Consider the following 15121-nt stretch of genomic DNA (forward strand, 5'->3'; position numbering starts at 1 on the left):
CAAAATCCTCAAAGTCTTTGTCTCAAAGTCCCTAAAACTGACAATATAAGAAACCAAAGCCGAGTGTGTGTGTGTGTGTGTGTGTGTGTGTGTGTGTGTGTGTGTGTGAGAGTGTTATTTTGGTGAACCGACCAATATGTCCTAGACCGTCTCCACAGGTTAAGAATGCTTGTATATCTTTTTCAGACTGTTGTTCATTGTCTGCTGACTAAAGTCCAGTAAACTATGTCCCGGGCTAGAATCACTGACCTCTACTGTAGTTACTAGTTACAGCACACAACTGTATTACGGCATAACACCACAGTATTGCAATGAGTGTTCAATTGGATTCCTGTGATATCAAGCTCCATCGCTCTTACTAATCGGAGACTGAACATCCATCGTCCTCCCATCTAATTGGCTGCTTCCACCACTCTTCTGACTAACGCCTGTATACATATGTACAGCATGTAAATAACACAACATACCACTCCACCTTGTCTACTGAGCTGCATCATTGTAGTTTCAATCATGGCATGTTGACTAGTCTCATAGAAACAGAGCAGCTTGTCCTGTTGTACATCAGTTGTTTCAAAAGAAGGCAAGATGTAGGCGCTTTGATAATTAAATCCGGATTTGATCTTCCAAAGAATAATCAAAAGACAAAATCTGCTGTCAAACACCTATTGTTTGGTCCGTTGTTCTAGATTTTAACATAAATCAACCCCCTCTCCTTGTCAGAGTTTAAGAAAGAAGTCTGTTACAGCTTCACAGGCAACAAAAGAGAGCCTGCCTCTTAGAAGATTGAAGATTGTAAGTAGCACATGAGAGTACAGTTTACAGCAAGTTTTTTTTTTCTTAACTAACTCACATCCTGCAGGCTCTGAAATAATAGTGAAATACAATGGTTGGAGGGACAAGGTGACAACGCTTCTCGCCTTCATCTGCTGTCTTCAGTGTGTGAGGTCACTCAATGAGCAGCACAGTTTGTGGTGATGCTCCGGTGTCAACATGGATTACATCATCGCCCATCGACCTCACGGAGGGGGTGGGAGCCAATCGACGCGAAGACGTCTCGGTCGGGAGCCTTCCCGCTTGCCGCTCACTCGCCCCAGATACACAGATCTTCGTGCGGGGGATTCCCATGGGTTGGTGTTGCCGCTGGGCCCAGGAGATATATCTGTCTCCGCTTTGAATTGTGCGAGCATGTGTTTGGTGCTGATAAGTGACTTTTGGGGTTGTGTGCCATTTTGCGAGCTTGTGATTGGGTTCAAAGTGAGCTTCATATTTTCCCCCCTTTTATGCAGACACACATGTGTAAGTATCCAAATAAGTAAGGCACACTCTCGCACACTTACCGCCTCTCACTGACTTGTTTTTCTACCGCACACACACACACTCCTCGCTGCCACTCACGGTGTGAACATGAAAGCAATGTGTCGACCTTGGGTGCATAATTATTGTTAGATAATCCTTTGATAATCCCTACGCTATAAAACAGTGGGATCAATCGCACCTGCCAAGATTGTTTCCCCATTATCTTTTAAGTAGTGCAGTCTCTTATTTTGGAGTGCCTGGGCGATGCCAATGCATTAACACAGACCCTTATTATGGAAGAAGAAAAAAAATTACTGAGGAAATTACTGACTCTATTGTGATCTTACTAAATGAAAGGTTTCCTTAAGGCTTGGATGTGATTGCTTCTTGATCTTGTATTGTTACAGTCAGATGTGTGGGTATGAAATATTGTCAAAGTGTTGCATTGTCATAAAGAGCTGTCATAGGGAATAACATATATTGTATTTTGCTTCTGCCAGTTACAATTCCCGGCCCGCTCTACCTGGATGTGACTGGGTTGTTTTCACGCAGAATGCCCGTTATGTGTGGCGTTTCTTACAGTCGGATTTATGTCAGGAATCAGAGAAGTGAGCGCTGCAGTATCTCTGCTTGCTTGTGCCTATGCCTCGTCATACGCCTGCAGCCTGTTTTGGGGGTGAATAAGCCCTTTGTTTTTTTTGTTCCTCTGCCTGTTGTCCTGAAGGGAGAGAGGGCCGAGCTGCAATTAGAAGTCTTAATAAAAGCGTTTAGAGGAGATTAGGCTGAAGGTCTGCCAGGGTTTGTGCTGGGGAAGCGATTGAGCCCAAAGTGTCTCTAGTCTGAACACTTTGGAGCTTGCTTGGCTGTTCCAGCATTGGCTCTAGTGCCAGAGTTCATACCCAGGCCTGGCCCCTAGCCCCTAGCCCCGCGGCACGTCTTTCTAAAATATTTTTTTTATTTTTTTTTACTGAATCTCTCAACTGTTGATGACATTTTTTTATTTTTTTTTGCAAGACAGCCCTAATATTTCGGGCTTGTTGAAAAGACAATTTCCTCTTTTGTTCGGTGCTCCCGCAGATTGCAAGGCTAATAGGCGTATTTATGCAAGGCGTATTTATGAGCGTGGTCTGGAAACGAGGACACGGAGCTCCCCTTCGGACGCTGTCAGGATTAGGAAACCACAAGAAACAGGAACGTCTGAAAAGAGTTGCGAGCATTAGTGTTAAACATAAAAACATCCCATAAACTTTTAACAGGAACTTGCTGGGTCATTGTTAGTGGATGAAAATATTGACATTCCACGGCTGTGAATGTTCTGCAAATGTTAATTAGTCTTCGGATTGGAACCCCCACTGGGAGAGATAACATTTTAATAGCATGTATCGTTATTGCGGATGGATTTTTCTTGACATTTAAAGCCATTCTTCTACACTGGTTCACAAAGCTGATAGCCGCCCTCGCTTAATTTTAAGTACTATAAACATTTGATTCTCCCCACTAGACTCAAGAAAAACGTCATTGCTGTCCTTTAAACAGTTAGGGTGAGAATATTCCCTGTGTTTACGTCTTAGCAGCAGCCACAGGACTGTAGCGCCTCCTCGGTCTGATTGATGATCACAAAGTATTCGGTTTGAAAGTCACCTCTCTCTCTTTCATGTGAAGGAGATCAATCCTTCCACGCTGAGTCCCTCAATTAGCATCCCGCTCACACCTGAAACTCTGGCACCACCCAGTGTCCCGGACAATTTTTTTAAGGAATCACTGCAGTTAATGTATTAAGCTAAATCAATTAAGTGCTCAGTTGATTGAAAAAAATGTGCTGCTTTAATAAATGCAATGCACCATTTACCCCCCCCCCCCCTCCCCCCCAAGGAAAATGACTTTGAGTCATGTGAAGCCGGCAACAGGCCCTGGCTCGCCTCTGTCTCACCTCATCTCTTCCGTCCCGTTGTCCTTTTGACTCTGATTCGTCATGAGCGGCCCATCATCCCAGTGACCGTGCCACACGGGCGCTCTAATAGGGACGTGATGACCGCTGGCTGGCTGTAGAATGCGCCGGTGTGCTTGTTTTAGCAGCAGATTCACTGACCCCAGTAAAGAGAAAAGGCTGGTCTGTGTCCTCCTGACTCACCTACAGGGTGCAAAAGGTTCAACTTTCTGTTCGGTCACTGGGAGAGGACACATGTTGTTTACTGCCTTCTTTCCCTTAGTGTTTGGGAGATGTGGAGTTGTTACAGATTGTTGGTCCTTTGTTGACCAGTCCACCAGTTTGCTGTTGTTCTTTATATGTACAGTAGGAAACCCATTTGCCCCCAACACTGGATGAATGAAACTTTTAAAATGTACACTCTAACTATCTTATCTTTGTTAATTGTTATATAAAGTATATAAATAATTTCAAATTGATAAAGTAAGTGCAGTGTACAGCTCTTGCTTGCATGCTTTAACATGCAGGTGAATGTAAAGTTGGACAGGCCTGCCATGTCTACTAATGATCGATAACTGTGATTTGAATCGCTGTTAAATGTAGGTTAGGGTCATTTAGTTTGCTTCTACTGTGCTCTGAAACTATGCAGTGGATCCATTGAAATTGATAATGTCAAAAATAATATGAAACGTCTTTGAGCATATACCGTATTTTTGCCATCGAACCTATAAACCTGAAACTAATTGTCTCTGATCAACGTAAAATAATAGATTAAGTTTTCAACTGCCAACTGGGCTAAAATAATGTAATTGGCGAGCCCTAGATCACAGCATTGGTTTAACATGCCGGGAGGTCCGGGAACAGGACCAGCAAACCTGTGAAGTGGGATGAAGGGGACTAACAGCTGTCCCGAAGCTCGGAACCTGTCCTGAGAAATACACGGTGATGCCACTTCTAGAAGGATAGGCTTATAACCACCTGGCAGCATATGTTAGCACAACACCTTCCATGATGCGGGGGGAAGGCAGGGGATGCTGAAACTCTCCTAGTTACTGTAAACAACACTGTAGTATGTGTGTGTGTGTGTGTGTGTGTGTGTGTGTGTGTGTGTGTGTGTGTGTGTGTGTGTGTGTGTGTGTGTGTGTGTGTGTGTGTGTGTGTGTGTGTGTGTGTGTGAACACAAACATTTACATTTATGGAAGTCTGATTAATGGAAAGGGTGGGAGGCATAAGCTTAGCAGTGTTAGCAGTGGTATGCTGTGATCAGTTTTTTTATGTGGTGGCAAGTCCATAAAATATGTTAATAAGACTAGATAACTGAGCACATTATGCTCAGCGTACCTGCATATAAACTCAATTGCACCATCTGAAGTCATGCTTTATGGAGGCGGCCATCTGGGAAATCACCTCCCTGTCCAGCTGGGAACATCTGAGAGGCAAAACATGAATAAGAAACACCCTTCCCTCCCTCATTAACTACTGTCGAAGGCCCCTAGAGCGATGTACATAAACTCTGGTCCTTCCATGGGAGTTTCACAACACTTAGCAGCAGAAAAAGTGGTGGAGATGGAGTTGTATATGTGTGCTAAACTGGGCAGTTTGTATTCCTTTTACTCCCGGTAGGTAAAGGTAAAAAAAAAAACAGAAAGGTAACATTACAGTAAGAAGTGTGGCCACAATTCAAACTGCAACACAAGAGAGCTTAAATGCTGAAAGCCCACTGCTTGCTCCACAATCCCAGCCACATGAAATCATAAGGTGTCTGTGTGATTCATCGCAAGATTAGTTATAATGTCTCGGGGGAACGGCACAGAGATCAAACACACACACACAGTAGTATGTCAGTGTGGTCACGGTGTGTTGCTCCAATCCGCTAAGCCAATTTGAGCACATCTGTGGACATTTATTACACTTCACCAACTTGGGGTATAGATGCAGCACACACACACACACACACACACACACACACACACACACACACAAACATGTTCACAGTGGACCTGTGGGACTCCTCTCTCTGTCCCCAGAGGTCCAATGCTCAGAGGAGCAGAGTCCTGTCACATTGTGACCAACTCGTTGGCCTCAAGCTGTCCAAACACACACTCTCACACATACAGACGGCGCACTCTGCAGGAGTTGGGGTAGTAGAGAGCGCTATGTTGCCATGGTAACGGGGAGTGATGTCACAGCACTTACTTGAAGGGAGGGGGGTCGGGGGGGGGGAGAGAAGGGAATGTTGTTTAGCCTCAAAGACGATTGTGTGCACCACTCTGGCTCCCGTCGCTGTAAGAAAATGCAAAGTGCCAAAGATACTTCCACGTTTAGCAGCCAGCTCACTGCACACTGAAGGCCTCCAGCAATCAGCCTCTACACTTGGAGGATCGTTCCAGCTGAGGCTCTAGAGATGGGCAGCATGACTCAGGCCAAAAAGGAGGCATGGCCCCTAATTTAAGCCCACCAAGTACACACACACACACATACATGCAGTGTTTTCAGTCAGCAACAACAAGTAGCATCCCATTGAGGAACTGAAGCAGGATCGCAGCATGGTGTCACCCGTGGGCGAGAAGAGAAACACTCAGCTATACACACATGTACAGACACAAGCCTGCGTACGCTACACACTACACTTCACAAGCATACGCACACAGCGGGCATGCCCTGCAGGCATCACTGGCATTTGGAAGGCTTTGGCACAATGAGAGCACAGTGAAGAGCAGTAGCAGGCTCTGTGCCACACTGTGCATCTCAGTGGTCAGTCTCACACACAGAGGCAGGGTGTTGACTTGGAAGGTGAGAGTGGGATGAAGAAGGAAATCCAGAGTAAGCAAAGGAGAGAGACGGGCGAGTGACTGTGTGTGTGGCAGCTGATAGCCAGTGTTTGTTGCTGCCAAACAATGGTTATTGCCGGCCTAATCTCAGAATCAGAATCTGATTTATTTGTCATTGCACCGTTACAGAACAGCGAAATTTCATTTCAGTTCACACCCTGCCAAGAAACATAGAAAGACAGTGGCAATAACATAGGAGAGAGTGTAACTGTAGGTTTGTCTAGCGTACGCCTCGCTCCTCTGTACTGTGGAGAGGCCAGGTGTAATGATGACAACTAGGTGAATGCACCTCTCCCTTACCCGCTAATAGATGCCTGCTGCTCTCCTCCTATACCGCTGCTGTCAGTTCACAATTTCACTGTTTAGACCCGAGGAAACATTCCAGAAAGTGGGGAAAATGTGCTGTGGAAAGAAATATGTCAGCTCTCGACACCTGGCTGCCTCCGTGGAGACACATTGTGTGAATACCAATCAGAGAGTGAAATGAGTGTCCGCTGTCATTGTGTCTGTAGAGATGATTCTTGCTGCTCCTTTGGTGCGGGACAGCATTCCCAAGACCTATCTGTGAATGACCAGTCTTCATTATTCCATGCTAATGACACCAACATGTTTTATTCATTGCTTACAGAAAAAGTTATTGTAAAATGTTGAACTAGGTGATTATGGGCTTCACGTGTGGGTTTCAATGCCTCAAAAATCTGGTATTTTTGGCTCTTTTTAAATTTGTAAATGTGTTTTCACAAAATCTTCATAAAATTTGCATTCTGTGACATTTTGCGCCCATTCCAATTTTTGAGGTCTTGCTGGACATTTGTGTTCTCATAGCATAACCTTTGGTCAACAATGAGCTATATTTGCAGTTGACGGTTAGTTATTATTTTATTCTCATGTGAGAATGGGTTCTAGGTACAACCTTTGTACTCAGTGCAGCATGAGATTTTCCCTTGTTTCTACCAGTTTGATTCATCTATAATTCACACATCAAGTCTTCCGTGCTTTAGCTCCCGCATTTTGAGTAAGTAAATATCTTCTGACACACAGTCACTTTGAGGACGAATAGGAATGACTGGCAATTGCGCAATCGATGGCAGTAGGATCGTTACCTCTCAACCAGAAATGGGGTCAAAAGAATTATAGATGGACTTGTGTTTAGTTTTCTAGAGATTGCTGTTGATTTCATCACTATGATACTTCAATGTGGCTTGACTTCATTGCAGCTGCAGCATTGTTTGGCTAGAATGACAGTGATTCGGGAAAATCATCAGGGAAGCATGACACGGTTACATCATTGTTGTGAGGATTTTCACTGCTCTACACACTGGCTAGAAACTCATTTTGGACACCGTGTTACAAAATAGTCTTGGAGCTATTTGATTGTTTTGGACCCGCACAAAATTACATGAACACATAAATATACACACAGACTCACATACAAACACAGCACTCTAGGAGCTGGTCAATTTGCCAGGTTTACTAATTAAACAAATTTGCTTGGCCGGCAATCTTGATGAGCGACCAGACTGCCTGATCCAACCTGCTATAGTTGCTTTGCTTTCCAAAAAGAGAAAACACATGCACACACAGTGACACACACACAGGTACACTCAAGAAAAAACCTGCAAAAGTCTTCCGCAATTTGACGCTTTTGCACTTCTTTCATTATTCATGGTTCACTTTTGGCCAGGCTGTAAAATGTCCATTAAACAAAGGCAAGATATTTATTGGCTCATATTCTGTTACACGGCCAGCATTATCACCTTTGGGAGGGTTCTGTTGTAAATGCAATGAATAATTTGAGGCTGTGCATAGTTTGAGTAGCTGCAAGAGGAGGAGGAGAGAGGAAAAAGCTGCAATGACGCAAGTGATGGTGGTGAGAATCAACCTGGAAAAATAGTGTTGGGATGAGGAAGTTATGGTAATGTAATGTGATGATGAACTTTATCATTATTGCAATGGCAATGCTGATGACGGTGGTATCGTTAAAGGGTAAAGCCGTATAGTTGCTTAGGACGATGTATAGATGGAATTTTTATTATAAGATTATTAGACAGATTATATTACCTTCTTATTAAAATGACTTCTAGACTGTTTCCCATGCCACAACTTTTCAACGGGCCCAGGAAGTATTTCAAGAACCGTACTTTCATTTTGACCAGATTTTTTGTTGACTAAATGTAGTTGAATTTGATTAAACGTGTTAGTTAGTGAACTTTTGAGATTCTCGTAGGTGAATATTTTATCCTCTGGACAGAGCCAGGCTAGCTGTTTCCCTCTGCTCCCATCTTGATGCTAAGCTAAGCAACCCGGCTGCTGGCTCCTGCTTCATATGAGATTGGTCTAACTCTTTAGAAACCAAACTAGTATATTCCCCTAACTATCAAATTCCCCCTTACATTTGTTAATTTGTTAAGTTTTTGTCCACCTCTGTGAGTCTCTTTTGGATCCGTTTATAATCTTTACGGTTATACAGATACAGTAAAAAAAAAAAGGAAGAGTGGGCCAAAAAGGTTTAGTTACTCTCTGTGACTCCTTCCTACCTGGAAACTTTTGGTCAACAGGAGCCGCTATTGATCATTTTCTTCAATCATTATTGGTCACAAAGTACATTTGCTTGTAAGCTCCTCATTGCATTGTTCATTGTTTGCCATCGCTTGATTGCATTGAACTTCTTCACTGCTGCCCTCTCCATGTCGGTTTACTGAAAAAACATTGCTACTACAGATCGTCCGGTTCCCGTTGCCGCTGCTAATATCCGCATGGTCCTTCCATACAAGCTGTGTATGTTGCTGAGACTTCATTGCCCATTGCAACTTGGATGCTCATTCGCTCCCCTCCGCCCCGCCCCATACCTCCTATGCCACTTCGCCCCCCCTCCCCTCCGCAGTCAAAACATTGCCCTCTACCCCGCCTGCTGACTTTCTAGAGCCCCATATCAGTCCCTCCTCTGTTTTTCTCTTTCTTAGTTCCCCCCAACCTGACAGTCCCCCGGGGCAAGTCCCCTCTGGTGGCCCGCGAGGGTGACACAGTGGAGCTGGAGTGCCTTGTTTCAGGAAAGCCTAAGCCCATCATCCTATGGTCGCGGGCCGATAAGGAGGCGCCCATGCCAGACGGCAGCATGCAGATGGAGAGCTACGACGGTGTGCTGCGGATTGTTAATGTGTCCAGAGAGATGACGGGCTCCTACCGCTGTCAGACCAGCCAATACAACGGCTTCAACGTCAAGCCCCGGGAGGCCGTGGTGGAGCTGATTGTACAATGTAAGTAAGACAGACTGTGGGTCATTATTCTCTCTATGTATGAGTGAACATGTGCATTTTGCAGTGTTGTGGTGTGACATTCAATTTCATTTAGCTGACACTTTTATCCAAAGCAACTTCCCGTAAGTGCATTCAACCACCAAGGTACAATCTCAAAACAGCAACCATCACGTAAGTACATTTGCTTCAAATAAGCAGAACTACAAAGTGCCAGATGTAGATGCAACATGTGCAGGTGCAATTCTTTAATTTTTTTACCATTCATCTTCTTAGGTCTTCTGTGAAGTTTGAAGGGATGTGGTGAGTGATTACTGAGTATATGCGTGTACATGTATTATGTGTCACTTGCCTCTGATGTATTTTCTACCTATGCAGTGTGATTAATCTTTATGCTATCTAATCCAATGCGACCAAAAGTACCAAACCATTTATTGCCTTCCATGCCCATCCAATTTCCTTCTGAAGGGCTGTAAAATGTCTCCTGGTACGCTCAGTCAGTTCTGAGATGAAGCAGCTCTTACTCCATCATCTTACACTGATCGGAGGACTTCATCTGCTGAGTGTGAAGAAAAAACTAACAGAAGTACCAAGCTCAATGCTGATTTCCACACTGATAAGGGTCTGTTTGTGTGTGTTTGCTGCACACTCACGTCGGAAGTTGAACCAAAAGACTGCTTGCCATATCCCCGGGCCTTTAGACCCCCTCCCCCGCCTCTGCCACTTCCACTCCTTAAGATGTGACCATAGACTGTATATAAAAGAGAGAGTGACATTCAAAAATGGCTTAACGGCTAATTAGCGAGCGGCTAATTTATTCCCAGCAGTGCTTATTCTGTATTCATTTATGGAGATTTGAATGGAATATTTCGAGAGAACGTCAGGGATTCAAAGCGTTGTCACTCATTCCGGGGCCGGGGATGCTTCTCGCTGCTCGAAAAAAAAAGAATGGGAGATGGATAGTAAGGAACGAAAGTGATCCATGTAGGGCTGCTAGCATTCTCTGGCAAGTGATTATAGGAAATAGGAAAACTGAGTCTCGTAGCCACAGTGCCATTGTTTTCCTCATGGCCCACTTAGTTAATCCATACACTCTTCCATCACATTCTCAAAAGAACCTGTGCAGCATTGTGTCACTCTAGGAATGGCAATTTACATGCTCCACGCTGATCACACTCATAAATTTTTTTTTAAATGTCCTCTCCAGTGGTTTCGCCAAACATAAGACTGCAGAAAAATATGTAAAAACCTTACAAAGTGTGAACAATGAAAAACTGAATTATGGCCACAACTCAACCAGAGTTTTGATTCAAGAAGAACTTGACACACCCTCTAGCAGTATTTTGATTGAAGAGGGAACAAGAGTAGCCCCCACTCTGTTCATGCCTACCAGGATTAGTGCATAATTCTGCCCTCAATTTATTTTTCAAGAGTTTTATTGTACTGTTTGCTATGGCATTCACGTTCCAGCAAAGCTGTTACCAACTGTGCTGTGTTCAGAGAATTAATGACGTTTTGATGTGCTTTGAAGAAGCACTTTGTTAAATGTTTTGCCCGAATTGATTATACAGCGATGACAGCCTATATCAAAGGTTAGTGGCATTGCTACGCACCAATGCTGACACTATAAACTCAACAAAGCATTTAGACTGTTGAGTAGTGACACTTCGTTGATCTGCTGCTGTGGTTTAGTAGATACAAGTTGTTGAATTTTTGCAAAATTTAAACAAGATTGGTGTCGTTGCCTTCTTACAAAGATCCAAGTCAAACATGTTCCTATGTTCTCCCTTAAAGATCTCCTATTATACTACTTTTCTGGTCTTAATTTCTTGTTAAAAACTGCTATAGAGCAACCTGACACGAATCACATCACAAAAAAACATGTAGATTTTCGGGACACTCTTCCTCTCACCCTAGCGCGCACTGCAGTCTCTCTCAACACTCAGATTTGTGCTTCTCCGCTCTCCCCCCCCCCCCCCCCCCCCCCCCCCTGCAAACCCCACTCCGTTGTGCTTGGTTACCTTCCTTCCGGAACACTTTCAGTGGCGCGAGGCAGACTTGAGCAGGAAGGTGGCAGCATTACCATACATGGAAACATCCGCTTGTGTGACGAAAAGAATGTCCGTGTGACGAAAAGAATGTCCGGAAATTCTGAACCGCTTTGAACACGTGACTTCTCGACCGGCTGCCCTAGTGTTTAGTGCTCTGCACAGACACCCCAGACCGTCAGCAGGGAATACGTCTTAAAGCATGTACGTAATTATTTGATACGCTAGAATGGTTAAACATGACTATAAATCATTATAACACCGTTTATAGGTCATAAAAGTCAAAAAGTATAATTTAACGTTACATTACAATATCCACTATCCACCAAATGTTACATTCCAAAATAAAGAAAGTGGTTAAAGCAATAGAAGATGAAGCATACAATGTTCATCGGAGTTAAGGAGTATAGAAGTCCTTATCAGATGATTAAGAAAACTTTGGATTTTATAAAAGTACAAAACCATTCTAGAAACAAAATACATCAGTGCTTTAGTGCAGACATTGAAATGGGTCAAATACAGCCACAAATTATGTATTAACAGGCTGAATGTGTATTCAGTGAAAATGTAGGCACCCAACAACATTTGATTAATAATGAAAATTATTTCAATTTGTCTCATTACGTCATCCAGTGGACATACGTACATGGTGAATTTTTTGTTGTTGTGGAGTAGATGAGTCGGGTCAAGATATGAGTCGATGAGGACGGATAAGATGTTACGAAGAAGAATGACATGGATTCAAGAAATGTAAAACTGTTTGAGCGTGCAGTGTGTATACAGAATGTGAAACTCCCCCATTGTCTGGAATAACAGATGATCTCAGAGGAGGAGAGCTTGGAACAGGACCTTCAGACTATACATTCAGGTGGCCTTAACTATCCACTGAATGTTTAATGAATCCAAAGCCCAGGGCTTTATATTCACTATGTACTTTTCATGCCCCATTTAAGTAAAAGCCGAAAAACAAACCTCTTGAGTGTATTTTTCAAGAAGCAAAGACGTAACTCCTGCGGAAGTCCACAACCTTTGTATATCCCAGCCCGCACCGACGTCTCAGAGGGGAGGTCGATATCATGGCTGCTTTTTGGCCAAGAATTTCTCTTCTCCTGTTAACATCCGACCAGGAAAGGTCATCTCCTATCACAGAGTTCTGTAACTCCCACAAGCCTCAGTGACAGTGTGGACAGGGTTCACTTACAGGGAGTGACTGCTGTTAGTGACTCCAGGACAGAGAATACATGCCTTGGGTGGCCAGGGGGGACTGAGACTCCAAGCCCTGAAGGTGAAAGACACATGCACTTAAATCGATTTTTTGGGGATGTTGTTTCATCCCCGCACATTTTCCTCTTCACAAGTATTCTGAGAATGCAATTATTTCTCAATTTAGAGTATTACAGTTATGAAGGACCTCTCTCACACTGCTATTTCTTAATGTCTTACCGCAACTTCATCTGTTCGTCATCTTCAAAGCGGGACATATAATGAAGAGAGTTATTAGGGCTTTGGTATTGATAAATCAATCATTCTGCCATGTTCTCACTTACTTATTCATAGTTAGGATCAAAGCCCGGGTTTGAAAAGCACAAACAATTTGTACTTGATTGCTTGGACTCTATTTTAGACATGTGTACACAATCATCAACACACCCTGTGGACGCTTGTACCTTTGCCAATCACATAGACCTATGCCCGTCTTTTGTCAGCTGGAGAATTGACTTTTGTTAACACAAGCCGACCCCGCTTTTCGTTGTTTGCTAAGAACGACTGTCGGTACGCCCTCTCTCTCTCTCTCTCTCTCTCTCTCTCTCTCTCTCTCTCACACTTCTTTCTGTTGGCCTGTCTCATGGCATGTAAGCACAAGCCAATCCCTCTGAGATGCTTTTTCTCGCCGGCATTTCCAGGTCCCAGCGTGAGCCCACCCGCCTTTGGTGGTGAGCCATGTGCAAAGCCGCGTTTAGTAACTTGATCAAGGGGACCGAGGTATGGTCCTCTGAAGCAAAGAGCATTAGAGGCGTGAAGGAACGACTCTGGCAAGTCAACAGCTTTGATATGTAAAAACCTGCATCTGTTGGCTGGCAGAGGCAACGCCAGGAGGAGAGGTATAGAGGGAAAGGAAGGCGTCTGCCTTTTCAGAGCCGTTGCTGTAATAGAATTGCAAACGCCAAATCCCAAGCTGTGACACCCTAATGTTCTTAGTCAAACTGCCTTGGCATGATCCAGAGGCTTGAGAGAGGAAGTGAAGAAACAGAGCTAAATAGAGGGAAAGAAGGAGGTGTGGAGTGGTCTCCTGTCCTAGATACCAGTGTCTGTCGGATTGAGAGTTATCAAGCTCTTCTCCAGCCCAGATGCACGGGAATATTTTATCCAGCCTTCCCTTCTGTTCCTCTGCACACTGTCCATGACACCTGCCTGATGCAACCACACGACTGTCCCCCTAAGCAGGCCTGCTCACTATCTGACATACATCAAAAGGACACACCGGGATAAAGAGATAGCGTCTTGAGCTAAAGTAATGGGCAGAATTACACGATTATTGTTTCCAATTAATTTTCCTTTCTGCATCCAGAAGGCCTGCAATGCTTGCCCCTGAGGCCCACTCTAATGTGAATCATATTAGAGCATTTCACATTAGCCTAACACCAGCAAATTAATCTCTTGCATTACAGCAGGGCTCACACACCGTATATAGGGATGAATTCTCTTTTTTTTTATGGTACAATATTGAATTGATTAGCCACATCAAATCCGCACTAGGAAAGGTCAGGGAATATGTAGGTTGTAAACAGAAGCCTGTGCACTGCTTGGACAGAATAATTCATAACTTGGTCAATGACTGAGCTAAACCTATTAGCGCATCACCAGGCCACTTCTCGCACTGAAGAGTCTACATTGATTATCATTAATTGTATGTTTAAGATCATAAATTATCCCCAAGTTTTAATAACAATATGGTAATGCAGATGGTGCTTCAGTTGGTTGTTTGATTGCAGAGGCTGTAGCGTGAGGGAAGGAGGGCGCGTTGATGCGTAGCAGCATTTCCTTACATTATTCAACACTGGGACTCATTATAAATCAGTTGAATCTGGATTATCATTCCATATTCTGTATATATCTGTATGACTTCCTAATGAATTTAATTTCCTCTATCAAGACTTGATATTGAAGCATGTTGTGCTACAGAGACTACCATCCCACATGAGTTCTAATACTTCACTACTAAATCAAGGCCTTCGTCTCTTTTGAGCTCCAAATGTAAGCTTTGCTGCTAATGTCTGTTTTGTGGACAACATGACATTATTTGTGAATGGAGCGCTGGTATGTCACATGTTAATTCAACACGTGACATGCCAAATACATTTACTCAAGTACTGTACTGGAATACAATTTGAAGTTAACTTTAATTTGACGTTAATTTAATTTGTATTTTTTACTTTCCCCTTAGTAGTATTACTGCAATAGATTTCAGAGGGAATTCTTTCTACATGATTAGAAGTACAATACTATAAAATCTTAAATCACTGGTTCTCAATTTTCTTTGGCATGCTACAAAAAGCAGTACTTAGTTGGGCGAGATGGGATCATTTAGATGTCTATGAGTCGTTAGCAGTTCCACCAGAGAGTGATTTCACCTCTGAACTTCTCCGATGGTTTCATTTGAATAAGTGCATGAGGCCGAAGTTGAGTTGAGTGTACTGATATTTCACATGAAATCAAAGATTTGATCCAGACTGAAACATTTGAAATAGACACATTACTTGGTGT

The 15121-nt window shown here is 43.4% G+C and overlaps 1 protein-coding gene across 1 annotated transcript in view; it reads left to right on the forward strand.

Annotated features, from left to right (window-relative positions):
- LOC307266139 (MAM domain-containing glycosylphosphatidylinositol anchor protein 2) overlaps positions 1-15121 on the forward strand; it is a gene marked incomplete at its 3' end in the record, with an annotated part of 152960 nt that overhangs the window by 94271 nt on the left and 43568 nt on the right. Inside the window, exon 9 of the mRNA XM_080048075.1 lies at positions 8991-9311. Within this exon, the coding sequence (XP_079904201.1) occupies positions 8991-9311 (321 nt within the window). The remainder of the gene's footprint in view (positions 1-8990; positions 9312-15121) is intronic.

Source organism: Ammodytes marinus, assembly GCF_949987685.1.
Source record: "Ammodytes marinus genome assembly, chromosome: 19".
NCBI lineage: Eukaryota > Metazoa > Chordata > Actinopteri > Uranoscopiformes > Ammodytidae > Ammodytes > Ammodytes marinus.